This window comes from Neofelis nebulosa, chromosome 3 (assembly GCF_028018385.1).
Source record: "Neofelis nebulosa isolate mNeoNeb1 chromosome 3, mNeoNeb1.pri, whole genome shotgun sequence".
Taxonomy (NCBI): domain Eukaryota; kingdom Metazoa; phylum Chordata; class Mammalia; order Carnivora; family Felidae; genus Neofelis; species Neofelis nebulosa.
The window spans coordinates 6,845,752-6,861,319 of record NC_080784.1 but is presented as its reverse complement, the minus strand read 5'-3'; the positions used below and the strand labels follow the sequence as shown (position 1 = coordinate 6,861,319).

Genomic DNA, 15,568 nt, shown 5'->3' with positions numbered 1-15,568 from the left:
CCAAACAATATGTGTAACATCGGAGAACCTCAATCGTACAAAACACGCGCGCACACGCACGCATGTGTGCGTGTGCGTACTGGCTTCATCTGTGTACATTCAGTGTTTTACAATGAAAATACACTCGTATGATTAATGTGTTTTTAAAACATGTACTTTATTTTTAAAACAGCAAACACAGAGGGGCATCTGGGTGGCTAAGTAGGTTAAGTGTCCGACTTCAGCTCAGGTCATGATCTCAGGGTTTGTGAGTTTGAGCCCTGTGTCAGGCTCTGTGCTAACAGCTTGGAGCCTGGAGCCTAGAGCCTGCTTTGGACTCTCTCTCTCTCTCTCTCTCTCTCTCTCTGCCCGTTCCCCCCCCCCAAAAATAAGTAAAAACATTTAAAAAAATTAAACCAAAAAACCGCAGCAGACACAGCTATTGCTAAGTGTATCACAGAGAGTCAAGAGCCTTGCACACTCTATTTCACGTATACCTGAATGAGATCTGGGCAGACAGAGACTGGAGTTAAGTGCACCCCGTCAGTGCGCTACAAATCCTGGCTGGCCTGACATAAATGGAATGGAGATAGAGGATTTAGTATTTACAGAAAATCTGAGGCACCCACGGGAACGTCTTCTCTAATCTACAGGAAATGTATGGTTCTGGTCTGTCTAATTCACTTTGGAGAAAGTCTGCAAATCTCTTCTCCAACGGGCATTCTCATGCGCAAAGGGACTCAAGTTTCATAGTAAACCAGCTTACCCTCAAATAAAGAAATTACAAAGTTTTCAAATAATAAGAGTGAAAATGCTGTAGTTCAAATATGGATTAGACCTCAACGTGTCTTTATGTCTGCACAGATTTTCAATAAACAACTTATTTACTAAATAACTTGGATATTTCTGCTTCAGACTTTTGAGATTTTCCAGCTAAACAGCAGAACAAAGGTATTTTGCTGCAGACATAACAAACCGAATTCTGAAGTAGTTCCCAGAGCACCTGGATGTTTGCTGGTCTCTTGCAACTTTTAGCTTTCTGTTGGGCACACACATCTCCTTCCACTTCTCACAAACTGAAAGGATAAATGATTTCTGAAACTTTCTTAAAAAGGCTACATGAAAAGAACAATACCAGCAGCAGCAATACTTAAGACAACTCTTGAATATATTCTAAAAAGTTTCATTTTCTAGGAATAGAAGAACGAATAAATTCATAGTTGCCACTGTCCATATTGAAATCACATACTTACTTTTTTTTTAATTAGGCTTGGTAAGTGTTCCCTGGTGTTAGCTGCAGGGAAGAGTGATTCATCAATATGTACTCCAGCTGTCCTGCATCTGTATAATTAAATTGATACAGCATAATGAGCATTTGTTTCTGTTAAATTCACATAGCATTAAATCTGCACATATGTCAGTTACCAATTTAAGAAATGCACAGGCCATTTTAATAGACGTGGCTTTTAAAGTAAGTACATCTAGGGGCGCCTGGGTGGCTCAGTTAGTTAGGCGTCTGACTTCAGCTCTGGTCATGATCTCACAGCTTGTGAGTTCAAGCCCCGCGTTGGGCTTGTGCTGACAGCTCGGAGCCTGGAGCCTGCTTCAGATTCTGTGTCTCCCTCTCTCTCTGCCCCTTCCCCACTCATGATCTCTCTCTCTCTCTCTCTCTCTCTCTAAAAAATAAACATTAAAAAATAAATTAAGTACATTTATAAACAAATACAAAAGGCAATATAAATTCAACTTGCCAAAGTATTCTCTACACAGTGTTTAGAGTGTAAGAGTAGAAGCAGGCAGCAGGTAAAAGAAGCACAATTTTTCCGCGATAACTTTAGTAACATCCTTCAAAATGATCAGTGCATGGCACACACACAATTTAAGCACATGTTACTAAAGGAATAATATGAGAGTAAACAGGACAAAAAATGAGTAATGTAGAGATAGAAGGTTCCTAAAGAAACGAGGCTGGCAAGTTTATCTTGGCCCCAAAACTGGGTTCTCTGTCTTGTGTGTTTCACCCGGAGAGCAGGGTGGGCCGAGGACAGCTACTCCGGGCTGTGCCCCACCCCCCAGACCTGTCTGCCCCACAACCTGCGATTCCGTTCTCGCTCTGCAGCCCTTCACCTCCCTCCCTGTCTTGGGAATCCTCAGACCATTACCTACTTCTAAGCATTCAGGTGCTCAAATCTAAACAATTACAATAATTTTCTAAATGATCTCCTTACATATACTTTCTACTCTTCCCATTCATTTATATTATTAATACTGAAAGATGAAGCATATAACATTTTGCTCATCTCCCCACAACCCAATCAAAAGCCTTTGATCACTCCTATGTTAACAGAATAATTTCACCTGTTGCTTCAGTCTTTTTAAAAGTACAGCCCCTAAACCCAACTCTGACCATATTTCATTAGATTGTCACTGTTCAACATCTGTATGCAAATGACAGATGAAAATATAATTAAAATACAATGCAAAAAAAAAAAAAAAGAATAGGGCAAATATATCCATATTCATATAGAAAGCTCTCTAAAACAGATTAAGAACAAAAACACAACTTCAGCAGGGACATATGGGACTGTATACTGTATATAATATGGTAAAGTATTTCTCATTGTAAGCAGTCTGGAAGATTACGCACCACACTGACAAGAGTATTTATCACTAGACTTAAGGAATCTCAAAGGGTGGTCAGAAGACCTCTAGGGTCCCCAAGACACTTCTGAGGGCATGTGAGGTCAAAACTACTTTTAGCACAAAACCTCATTTGCCTTTTTCACTTCTCACTCTCTCACTAGCACACGATGGGGTTAAAGCCAAATGACACCTGTGATCCCGATACAGTAAACGCAGAGGCAGATTTGGAATGCAAATGTCTTTTAATTAAGCCAGGCACGAAAGAAGTTTGCAAAAAGTGCACAACACAGAATGCGGCACAAAAACAGTACTCTGAGCACAACAGGTAGAGCAGAAGCCAGAGGGAGCACCCGTGATGCTGCGATACACAGCAGTCAGAAGCTTCAGGTGGGAGGCGACCCCCAGACGGGCGGGTAATTCTGATGAGGAAGTGCACTGGGGAGGACACAGATCTTCCGTCGGGAAGGACAGAACAGGCAGAAGAAGTGTGACAAAGTGAACAGCAGTGTGACAATTCTGGGAAAACACACACCACTGGGTGTCACTGCAGTGATGATGCCAGTGACAAGGAGTTCACACAGGTCACCCCAATGGCCTCATGTGCTAAGCTCCTGAGCTCGGACAGCCCTCGTCCTGTGGGCCCCAGGGTGCTAGAGAGGTGGGGGACTCTGACAGGCCACTCTGCAGGGTGAGTTCCAGGACGGGGACTTTGAGGGCAAGGAGACCAGTCAGGGACTATGGGGGTAGGAGACGCTACAGGTTTCACCAAAGATGTGGGACCGGGTGCAGATCTGAATGGGCAATATTTAGGAATAAAAATGGGATGTTCTTGAGCTCTTGTTAAAACTGATGGACTGAGCACATACATTTTTCTCTCCTGCTCCCAAAACCTCCGTCAAATAAGGGTAAAGGAAAACAAAACGACACAGACCAACAGAAACAAAGAGTAGGCAACTGAAAAGCCAATACAGAGAAGGAAAGCCGAGTGTAGAAGCTGAACGAGGAAGCTTGTGAAACCACAAGGGACTGGACTCCTCTCCTCACACCTCAAGGACTCTGAGACGGGGGTAGGTCTGACATGCCCACAGTCAGGGCCACCAAAGCAGGTGACAGGTTCAGTTTTCAGATGACCTGGACCAGAGATGCACTGGACTCAAGGACACCAGGCTGAGCTCAGGTTAAGGACCAAGTTTCACACAAAAGGAAATGTTTGTGTACATTTTCAGATTCAGCTAAAAACACCTTTCACAGCTGTAATTATATAAAGTAAAACTGCTAATTCATCAACTGCTGACTTCACGGAATCAGGAGAGGAGAAGCAGTGTGTGTGTGTGTGTGTGTGTGTGTATGTGCATGCGCACGCACACATGCGTGCGTGCAAAGGGTGGGTGCGTGTACGTGGAGTGGGGTCCCCCAGAAGGTGGCCACAGGGAAAGCTGTATTTGCACTTCCACACTAGAAAGTCTAGACAGTGTCAAAAGCCAGACGTCATGGCAGCAGTGGAGACACAGTAGCTGGGAACGTGGAGGCCCGGCAGAGCTGTGGCAAGACGCACACGCGGAGGGGCGCTACCCCGGGGCACAGGAACTGGGGGAGGGGTAAAAAGGGACCAGTGTGTCACCACAAGCCTTGCAATAATAGCTGGCTTTTCTCTTTCCTGTGTGTGAGGGGCTCCCTCTCCATAACAGGATGGGAACAGGAAACTAGGCGTTCTGATTCAGACGGATCCAGCTGGCACAACAGGGAAAAAAATGGCACCTCAAGCAAGACAGAAATGAAGCGAGAAGTAGTGAAGAGATGACGGCAAGGTCAGCTCCGCACCGTTTTAAACTCAGGTGCTGTGCTTCACCCGCGAGAACTTCCCCAGGACGGACGCGTGACACTTAGAGGGCATAATGAGTAAAAACTGAGACTGCGTAAAATTCGAACCCCTTTCTGCAGTCCTGCAGGATCACATCCCTGTCCTGAGCTCCCTCTCCTCATAGATCCCAACCACTGACGCTCTGAGACCCTCAAACACACCGGCATTATTCCGCCTCAGGCCTCGACCTTCTGTTCCTCAGAAAGCTGGTCCCCCAAGTCTCCAAGCATCTAGCTCCTCTGCATCTTCTCCGCCTCGGCTCAAAGGTCCACCAACTCCAGCCGCTAAGTAGGGTGACCAACTGCAAACGGGCTCTCCTGCGAAGCCCCTCCAGGAGCCTTCCGAGGATGCACCACACCTTGCGCTTACAAAACCTGTTTCTTTCATGGAGAGAGTGATTATGCCTGTCTAGTGAAAACATACCCCCATGCCCGGCATAGACTGAGTACTCAAAAGATACCTTCTGAAGGAGTAAATGTCATCACTATAGAAAGAAACACTCTTGTGAAACACTTTTGACCTCCTTATCTTACACCACACATATACACGTGCACACTGTAGATCACAGAAATATAAAGGCCAAAACTATAAGCTCCTAGAAGAAAATGGGAGAAAAAAAATTCATGATTTTGAAGTAAGCAAAGACATTCAGAGGGAATATCAAAAACACAAAGCATAAAACAAAATAACAAAAACATACTTCAACAAAGTAAAATACTGATGTGCTCTAAAAGACACATACAAAAAAAATAAATAAGTCAGATTGAGATCATGTGTTTACAGTATGTGTATCTGACAAAAAAAATTGTTATGAACAATGTACAAAAATTGCCTGCAACTCAATATTAAGAAGGCAGAAACCCAGTTTTTAAAAATGGGCAACCATTTTTAATTTAAACCAAATAGTCACTAAGCATGTGTTCTTACAATCAATTGGTACTAGTCATGAGGAAAATACATGCTAAAACCATAGGGGATCCTCAAATGTATGGTTAACTGATTTTTGACAAGAATACCAACATTAAGTCAATGGGAAAGAATCCTCTTTTCAACAAATAGTGCTGGGACAAGATACCCTAACAAAAAAGGATGAAATCAGACCCCTACCTCACACCACACACAGAAACCAGCTCAAAATGGATCCAAGGCCTAAATGTCAGAGCTAAAACTATAAAATTCTCAGAAGAAAATATTTAAGACTAAATCTTCCTGATCTTGGATTTGGCAAGTTTCTTAAATGACATCAAAAGCACAAGAAACAACAACAACAAAAAAAAAAACGCAGAAAAATTAGAACCTTTTGCTTCAAAGGAAAACTGTAAAGGACGTATAAAAACAGCCAAGAGAATGGGAGAAAATACTTACAAATCGTAACAATATGAATATATGTGATATATCCATACAATGGAACACTGTTTTTTTAATAAGTCAGATTCTGATTAAAACATGGATAAATCCTGAAAACCTTATGTTAACAGAAAGCAGCCAGGCACAAAGACCACATATTGTATGACTCCATTTACATGACACGTTCAGAAGACGCAACACCGTGGACACAGAAGGTAGATTAGGAGTTGCCCTGGTTTGGGGGATACAGAGGGTGGTGTAAAGGTACAAGGCTGCATTCTAAGGTGATGAGAATGTTTTAAATTGATGGCGCTGGCTGACAAACTCTGTGAATATATTTAAGAATGCTCAATTGCACCAGGCTGGCTCAGTTGGTAGAGCATGTGACTCTAGATCTCAAGGTCATGAGTTCAAGCTCCATGCTGGGTCTATGTAGAGTTTACTTAAAAAACAAAAACAAAACTTGAATTGTACACCTTTGATGGGTGAGTTCTATCCCAAAAAACTGCTACAAAAAATAAACACATGAGATACCACTACATATCCACTTGAATGGCTAAATTTAAAGCCAATGGAATATTCATGCACTGCTGGTAGAAATGTAAAATGATACAAGCATCTTGGAAAACAGTTTGGGTAATGGCCCGAGAGTGATGAAAATACATAAGGACAAGGACACAAACTTGATTATCCATAGCAACTTTACTTAGAATAACCAAAAACAGAAAACTACCCAAATGTCCCTTAAAAGTGAATAACCAAACTATGGTATATCCACACAATAGAAAACTATTCAGCTATAAAAAAAATCAAAATATTGATGGACACGGCAACAAGGATAAACTTTAAACACATCGTGTTGAACAAAAGCAGCCAGGTGGAAAATAACACATACTGCAAGGTTTCCTTTACAGGAGACCCTGGAACAAGCAAAGTTGGCGTAGGTGCGAAGAACCGGGTATGTGGTTGGCGTGCGGTGCAACAGTGTAAAGGGCACAAGGGGGCCTGGGGAGGGGAAGGTGGTGGCAAAAGGACACAGGGAAACTTCCAAGGGTGATGAAAGTGTTCACCATATGTTGACTGTGGTCGTGAGGCTAACATGGGTGCATTCATTTGTCAACACTCAGTGAACTGGATACTTCAAATGGGTACACTTCATTTTATGTAAATTACACGTTTATAAGGTTGACTTTTTAAAAAGCAAATTAACACCCATAGAAAGGCTGTAGAAAGCCTACAGTGAACGGGGCAGAATAATGGGTATCATAAAGAAATGAGGAACAGGCATCAAGGACAAAGAGAAGAACGATTTCTTAGGAATGCCTCTTTTTTAAAAACGTCCTTTCGTAACTATTTTTACCCTGAGCAGGGCTTCCCGGCTTCTTCTTACTCAAGTGAAAGGTCACCTATTTCCCACTGTTATAAGCAACCAAACAGCCTAAGGGGGTGGTCAGGAGGCATCCTGACAGAAGACCTGTAGGAGAAGAATCAGGGTAACTGCCTCATCGCATACATGAGACTTACGTTATAATCGATGTCGGCAAGCTCAGCCAACTTCCAAGAACCTCTCACCATTCCTGGTGCACAAGTACCGGCCTATCATTTTCTCCCATTGTACAACTGAGGGAGCTGAGAGGCTCACCGAAGATCTTTTGCCCAAGTTTACAGAACTAGGAAGTATCCTCTACTAGTGAGTAGTTTGGGGAAAGGCTTGACTCAACTGGGTAAAATGTGTGCCTGACCCAGGGGGTGTAGCTGTAGAAGATATGTTCTGTCCTTACTGGGAGTAAGTGTCTCCACAATTTATCCATCATGCAAGGTGGAAAGCTGCAGAGATACATGTCCTGCATCTACCTGGGTTTATATATGACCTTTCACAACAAAGAAACAGGTGGCCCGTAATCCTGGTGATGTCATTCTATGCGTGCAAACAACTTGTGTTCATGTGCTTAGTAAAATACTGAAGCCACTATATTAAAACCCGTGTTTATCAGGCACTCAATCAAAATCTACTGAATAGACAAAAAAAAAGCTCTCTGGTTGGATTCGCTTCTCTTCAGAAGCGTAACATGACACTATGCCCCCACCTAGTGGTCAAGCAGAAAAGTGTCTCAAGAGACGCCCCTAAAAGCAGAACCAACCTTTTTGATCTTTGTTTTCTACTTGCTACTACCTCAGAGCCAACAGGGAACAAAGCAGCCGGTGTCGTCCTTCCTGTCCGGGAAGCCCTGCCTGGGCGCCGCCGCAAGGAACGCCTTCCCCTCGAGGGTTCAGGAATGGCGGCACTTCCCTGCAAGCCAGCCTGGGACGCCCCTCCTGCCCCACCCTCAGCACAAACCCTCTACCGAAGCTGGGTCAACTCCAGGGCTTATGCCACACCCACAATCATTCCCGTATCTCCTAAATCCAGTCAGCAGAGGCCTGTCGGTCCACTACCTAGGACCCAGGACCGTGGGCACCGAGGGGGGATAACAACAAATGGCAGCTGTGTGAAGGCTCCAGCCTCGAGCACCCAATCCCAGGAGAGTTCAAGTCATGAACCCCACCCTCTCCCCCAGGACACAGGGCAGAGCACCAGGGGACCAGCGACAGGAGGGGACAGCACCTGTTAAGTGGGGGGTGAGAGCAAGCGCCTATCCTGCCGGCAGGCCAGGTTTACAGGTCACAGGAGGACACCAGGACCCAGCAGCCAGCACGAATCCAGGACTGGATCCGCACTCCCCGCCAGCCCCACCTGTGCCTCTCAGAACACCACCTTCTCCTTGGCAAGCATTCGGAGTATGGGAACAGGACCATCGGGAAAGGAGAGAAGTTTGATAAGCGCGTGCGAGGGAAGGGTGTGTGAAGGACACAGGAGCACCTGAGAAAGGAGCACATGGGCCCCCCCAGAAGCGACTGGTCTGTTGTTGCTAATCACTGAGTGGCTCACCATCCCTCCCTCTTCCCCCCACCCCAACACACACACACACACACACACACACACACACACACACACACACGCCCTCCACAAGCCTAGGGCACCAAGGCCCGGCCCACCTGGCCTGTTCCCTAACCACATTGTTATGTTCCCCCCTGTTCAGCAATCTTAAAATGAGAGGGTGTATGTGTGTATTGGGGGGTACAGGGGGGTTGTGAAGACTTTTCAAACAGTACCCAGACAGGGAGTAAATCTCCTGATCACCACCTTCCATTAGGTTCTTCTTCTGAAAACTCACCTGAGACTGGGGGCTCCTGTACAACCTCCCCCTCACCCACTCAGTCCGACCCAAGCTGACCCCCAGCTGAGCCCCTGAGGCTCCTCCACCAGAAGTCCCGGCCCAACCACAGGGCCTTTGGAATCACCAACAAAAGGCTGACCGACTCCATCCTGAATTTTATCAGGTTACATGGAGGGGAATACAAACCCCTGGGAGATAAAAACAGACCCAATTTATTTTTTTATTTTTTTAACGTTTTATTTACTTTTGAGACAGGGAGAGACAGAGCATGAACAGGGGAGGGTCAGAGAGAGGGAGACACAGAATCTGAAACAGGCTCCAGGCTCTGAGCGGTCAGCACAGAGCCCGACACAGGGCTCGAACTCACGGATCGTGAGATCACGACCTGAGCCGAAGTCAGCCACTTAACCGACTGAGCCACGCAGGCGCCCCAAAACAAACCCAATTTATATTACTGGTTTGAACAGCCTCCTTAATAGTTTATCAAATGCTAATATATAACGCTTTGGTCTACCATAAATATTTCTGGCAAGACTAAAATAAAACTTTAAACCCACAGTAGCCTGGCTGGTGTTAAAGTTCAGACACACAGTTGACCCCTGAACAACTGATCACCCCCACCATGCAGTCAAAAATCCACAGATAACTTCTGACTCTCCAAAACTTAACTACTAAAAGCCGCTGTTGACCAAAGGCTTACCAATAACATAGAGTCAATAACACACATTTTGTACGCTATAGGTATTATATACTGTATTCTTTTGATAAAGTACACTAGAGAAAAGAAAATTTAAGAAAATCCTAAGAAAATACTTACAATATTGTGCTGTATTAGGAAAAAAACCACACATAAGCGGACCTGTACAGCTTACACCCATGCTGTTCAAGGGCCAGCTGTACTAGACAATTGGGGAGGGATGCTCTGCCCCTTCATCTCCCAACTATGCCAGATGCTGCACAGACCCAGAGGGGAGACCCATGACAACAAACAAAGACAACGTCTGAGACTGAAATGGCATTTTCCCCAGACATTTTAAATTGCAAACCCGCTTGGCAACTTCAATGCCCATTCACATGACATGTCAAGAGCAGACAGGAAAAGCACCCTTGAGAAGCAGATGCTATTCAGATTCATTCACTGCAGAAAACCTATCCCACTCTGTTGCTTAGCTAAGAAGCCCAGATCCACGGTGCCTTCACAACCTCTTCAAAAGCCAGGGCAATGGAAAAATATCCGACCTTCTGTGGGAGAAGAATCCCTTTCAACGATGAAACAGAACAAGACAACTGGAAGGACCTCCCTCAGGTGGAGTGAGGAAGTAGTATGTGAGCATGGTTTCACCGGACACAGAACAAGACCTCAGGCACAGCGGGACTGATACAGTCCGAGACGCGGGCAAAGGGGCGCTGGGGTGGCTTAGTTGGTGGAGCATCCGACTCCCTGATCTTGGCTCAGGTCGTGATCTCACAGTTCCTGAGTTTGAGCCCCGCGTCAGGCTCTGAGCTGACAGCAAGAAGCCTGCTTGGTTGGAATTCTTTCTCTAAAAGTAAATAAAAATAAACTTAAAAAAAAAAAAAAAAGGAGAGAGAAAGAGAGAGAGAAAGAAAGAAAGGAAGAAAGACACAAACTGAACTGTAAAGCAGTATTTTGGACTCAAAATTTCTTTCATTCTTAGAAAATTGAAGGATCTCATAAAGCTTTTTATGTGATTTATACTCGTGGATGTTTATTAAAACAGAACTGAGGGGCGCCTGGGTGGCGCAGTCGGTTAAGCGTCCGACTTCAGCCAGGTCACGATCTCGCGGTCCGTGAGTTCGAGCCCCGCGTCAGGCTCTGGGCTGATGGCTCGGAGCCTGGAGCCTGTTTCCGATTCTGTGTCTCCCTCTCTCTCTGCCCCTCCCCCGTTCATGCTCTGTCTCTCTCTGTCCCAAAAATAAATAAAAAACGTTGAAAAAAAAATTAAAAAAAAAAAAAAAAAACAGAACTGAGTAGTTCTTAAAATACATACTTGCTAATTCATTTAAAAACAACAACAATAAAACTCAATACATGTTAACACAAATAGCAGCTTTTATGAAAAGTATTTTCCAAAACAGAAAAAAAGTTAGGGACAAAAGTGGCATGGCTGTACATTTTTGCAAATGTCAATGAAAGGCTGGATTTTCACACGTTTCAGCATTCCACATACTGTATAAGCCACATGGCCCCACAATACTGTGCCTGCCTGAGAAAATGAAAGAGAAAAAGCCAAATAACGTCTTATCAATATTGTAAAAATTTTAACCCTGCTGACCCCTTACAGGGTGTGGGGACCCCAGAAGTCCCTGGGCCATGATGTGAGAACGGCTACTCTAAACCTACAAGAAACCCATTATTCTGGTATCATTTACTAAGTGATTCATGAACATTATTAGGTCTATATTCTCAGCAAACCTATGCTGATAGGAAAAATGTCTTTTACTTTGGTAACAGTGGATAATTTGGACGTGGCTTTGCTTTTTGTTTTTAATATTAAGAGAGAGAGAGAGAGACAGGAGAAAGAGAGTTAGAGAGAGAATGCAAGGAACAGAGAGGGAGAGAGGGAGAGAGAGAATCCCAAGCAGGATCCACACCATCAGCACAGAGCCCGACATCGGGGCTCAAACTCCTGAACTGTGAGATCATGACATGAATGGAGACCAAAAGTCGACACTTAACGGACTCAGCCACCCAAGTGCCCTGCTTTGCTTTGTTTTTAGTCAACACAGGAAGACTGAAAGTTTGCTACAAACAGAAAAACCTAACAGGCAGGTTTTTAAAAATACCTGTCTTACTAACACACAGCTTTTGATCACAGGAATAGGCTTAAGAAACTAAAAGTTTCAGGGTAATTTTGAACTCTGAGAGCTATTCCCACCACTCTAGCAATCCCTCCGCATGTGCCCTCAGTGTAAGAGTAGGGAAGAAATCTGCCCTTCCTGCCTTCCCTCCCACCTGACAATTCTGTCCTTGAGCCACACAGGTGGGGCAAGGTTTGTGTGGATGGATGGGGAGCACTTATGCATTGGAGGGCTTCCCAGAGCCCCTCATGTGGGGCATGGCCCAGCATGGGGTGCTGGAGCTCAAGTGGGGGGAGGAAGACATCCACATGCGGGGTAAGGGGTGAGGCACAGTGAGGGGTGTCAAAATTTAAACAGATGTAGTAGAGGGTTCCCATGCGTGGGGGCGACTTGGGGTAAAGGGACATCTGTGCACAGAAGAGGCCCAGTGCAAAGGGGGATCCAAGCCTGAGCAGAGGAGGGGATCTGTGCAGGGAAGGCACAGCCCTGGAGAAGAGACTAGTCATCTACACATCTGATTAACTTCCCTGTTAGGATAACAGGAATCCTCTTTCCCCCAGTCTGGAGAGCAAGCCACAAACACTGGGGAGAAGAAAATGAGGACTGGAATGAACCCCCTGGTTTGGAACTGACGTTGCAGGTACCAGCAGGAACGGAGTTCGAAACACATGGGTGAACATACACACGTGTCACTAACTCTGTCCCCAAGAGGGCATGGGAGCAGCAATACCGGATGGCACCAGATTATGGGTTCAAAATGTCGTTTCCACTGAAAGGAACCAGGGATCCCTAAAGAGAAAGCTGAATCCAGAGCTGGGAAAGAGAAAGTACAGGCAGATCTTGGATTAAATTGTTGTGCCCGAAAGAAAAGAGGTGTTTACAGGATGATGGGTAAAATAACATAGAAGTCAAGTTGGACAGGCTACCCTGGCCAATCAAAGACAAATGAAGTCTTAAAAGGTTTAAACAATGATAGTAATGGATTACAACCCCGTGAATAAAGTGTGGAGACACACACACAGAGTGTGATGAGGGACAGTTACTGACGTAGTTGAAGTACCTCCCCTTAAAAGCCACACTAAATGCAAGGAGGGGGTGCACATTGACTCGCAGTGCAGAGGCCTGGCAAGCACCAAAGTGAACACCACCAGCACCGCCAACACACTGAGAGGATGCACTAAGAAGAACCCATCATCACTTCTAGGGTATTCCCGCAGAAGACGCAGCACTCAGATAACCTCATCAGGAAACATCAGGTAATCCCAGACTGAGACACCACACATCACTACTTACAATCTTCGCAATATCAAAAGCATGACAGCCAAAGAAAAACCAAGGAAGAGCTCGAGCGAGGAAGAGGACGAGGAGACACGTTGGCTAGATGCAGGGAGCTGGGAGCCATCTGTTGTCAAGTGCACAACTTCAACAGCTGGTGAGACCAGGATGGACTCAGAATCCAATGGTAGGGAGTGTTTTAGTGTTAACTTTCTAAAGTGAATGGCAGAGTTGGGGTCATGCAAGAAAATACGTTAGTGTGTAGGACACACTAAATGCAGGGGCATCTGGGCAATGACCTACTCTCAAGCAGGCAAAAACAAATGCCTACAAACTGCATTTCCAACTTATCTGTTAGATCAACTTTCCTCAACAGAACTGAGAGGTGACAGCTAAGTTGACCTTTATGGCTTTTGCCTTTATTTCTTCTTTCTTCACTAAAAGTGTCTAGTATCCAAAGGAACTATCAGAATTTTATCTGAGGCCATTACACAGTTGCCTGCTCTTAGAAAAAAATATGCCCAGAAACAGCCCAACAAAATGGGATTCTAGTGACACCTAGTGACCTTGTGTATTCAATGTTCACATTTTCAGTGGAAACCATGAGCAAGAGCCTGATAGACAGCAAAAAAAGAATAAACATGACATTTAAATACAAGTCAGTTTCGCTCTTACCTCTAAGTTCGGGTGAACAAAGGTCAAGTTCACTAAAAATCAAGGAAATTCAAATGAAATGAATTTTATTTTTTCACCAACAAAGTAGAAAACATTAAAAAGACTGATAACTCACAGTATGAGTAACAGTTATGGGAAACAAGTGTTGTTTTACACTGCTAGAAAAAAGAGAATTTAGCACATTCTTTCTGGAAAGTATGACAGCATTTATTATAAATTTAAGTATATAGGCCCTCTGAACTCAAAAGTCCACCTGTGGAATTTAAACCTATGGAAAAACATAAACATCTGTAAGTAATGTACACAAAGACATTGAGTGTTGTATTATTTCTGGATTGGAAAGAAAAAGAAATGGAAAACTTAAACTCACTAAAAGGAGATCAATTACATAAATCACTTCATATCTCTTATAGAAGACTGTATATGTTTTAAAAAAATGAGATGTATTGCTACGTACAAACACAGAAAACTGTTCTCTGATATAATGTTAACTAAAAAAGTTTATGTGCATTCCATTAAAAAAAACAAAACCTACATATTTCCATGGACACACACATAAACATGGACATGTAAGTGTTTATGTATGCATTTTCAGTAGGTTTAATAAAATGTCTCAAAGTACATACTCTAAATTCTCAGTGGTAGGTCTCCCCACAACTGAGGAGAGAGAAGATAAGGCAAGAGGTGGATTAGGTGGGGACTTTTCACTTTAAAACTACATACCCATTTAAGGGGAGCCTGGGTGACTTGGTTGAGCATCCACCTCTTGACTTCAGCTCTGGTCATGATCTCGCAGTGCATGAGTTCGAGCCATGTGTCAGGCTCTGTGCACAGCACAGAGCCTGCTCGGGGTTCTCTCTCTCTCCCCCTCCCCCGCTGGCACAGTCTCTCTCTCAACATAAATTTTTTTAAAAAATAAATAAAAACACACACCCATTTTAATATAACTACGTTTAATTTAAAAGAAAATTTATTTTCAAGAGAGCATGAGGAAATACAAAAATGAGTAATTCTATATAATAACTAAAATCTAATTTTTTAATATTATTATTATCTATTTGTTTTTCAATGTTTATTTTTGAGACAGCACAAGCAGGGGAGGGGAAGAGAAAGGGTGGCAGAGGATGTGAAGTCAGCTCTGTGCTGACAGCAGTAAGCCCAATACAGGGCTTCAACTGTGAGATCACGACCTAAACTGAAATCAAGAGTCAGACACTCAACCGAGACACCCAAGTGCCCCAATTTTTTATTTATTTAAATTCAAGTTAGTTAACATACAGTGTAGTACTGGTTTCAGGAGCAGAACACAGTGATTCATCACTTATATATAACATCCTGTGCTCATCCCAACAACTGCCCTCTGTAATGCCCATCATCTAGCCCATTCCCTACCCACGTTCCCCTCCGGCAACCCTCAGTTTGTTCTCTATATTTAAGAGTCTCTTATGGTTTGCTTCCCTCTTTGTTTTTATATTATTTTTCCTTCTTTTCCTCTATGTTCATCTGTTCTGTTTCTTAAATTCCACATGAGTGAAATCATATATTTATCTTTCTCAGACTAATTTCACTTAGCATAATACACTCTAGATCCAACCACATTGTTGCAAATGGCAAGATTTCACTCTTTTTGATCACTGAGTAGTATTCCATTATATATATATACACCACATTTACTTTATCCATTCATCAGTCCATGGAAAGACATGGAAATATTCAAATATTCCATAATTTGGCTATTGTCAATAGCACT

The 15,568-nt window shown here is 43.8% G+C and overlaps 1 protein-coding gene across 3 annotated transcripts in view; it reads right to left on the bottom strand.

Moving 5' to 3' along the window:
* The window catches only part of MCPH1 (microcephalin 1), a 273,841-nt gene that overhangs the window by 234,073 nt on the left and 24,200 nt on the right, over nt 1-15,568 (bottom strand). For all 3 annotated transcript variants that reach the window (XR_009258870.1, XM_058719857.1, XM_058719856.1), the window contains exon 4: nt 1,233-1,320. Coding sequence is in view for 2 of the 3 variants with exons in the window: in XM_058719857.1 (XP_058575840.1) it covers nt 1,233-1,320 (88 nt within the window). In the remaining variant the exon portion in view is untranslated. The remainder of the gene's footprint in view (nt 1-1,232; nt 1,321-15,568) is intronic.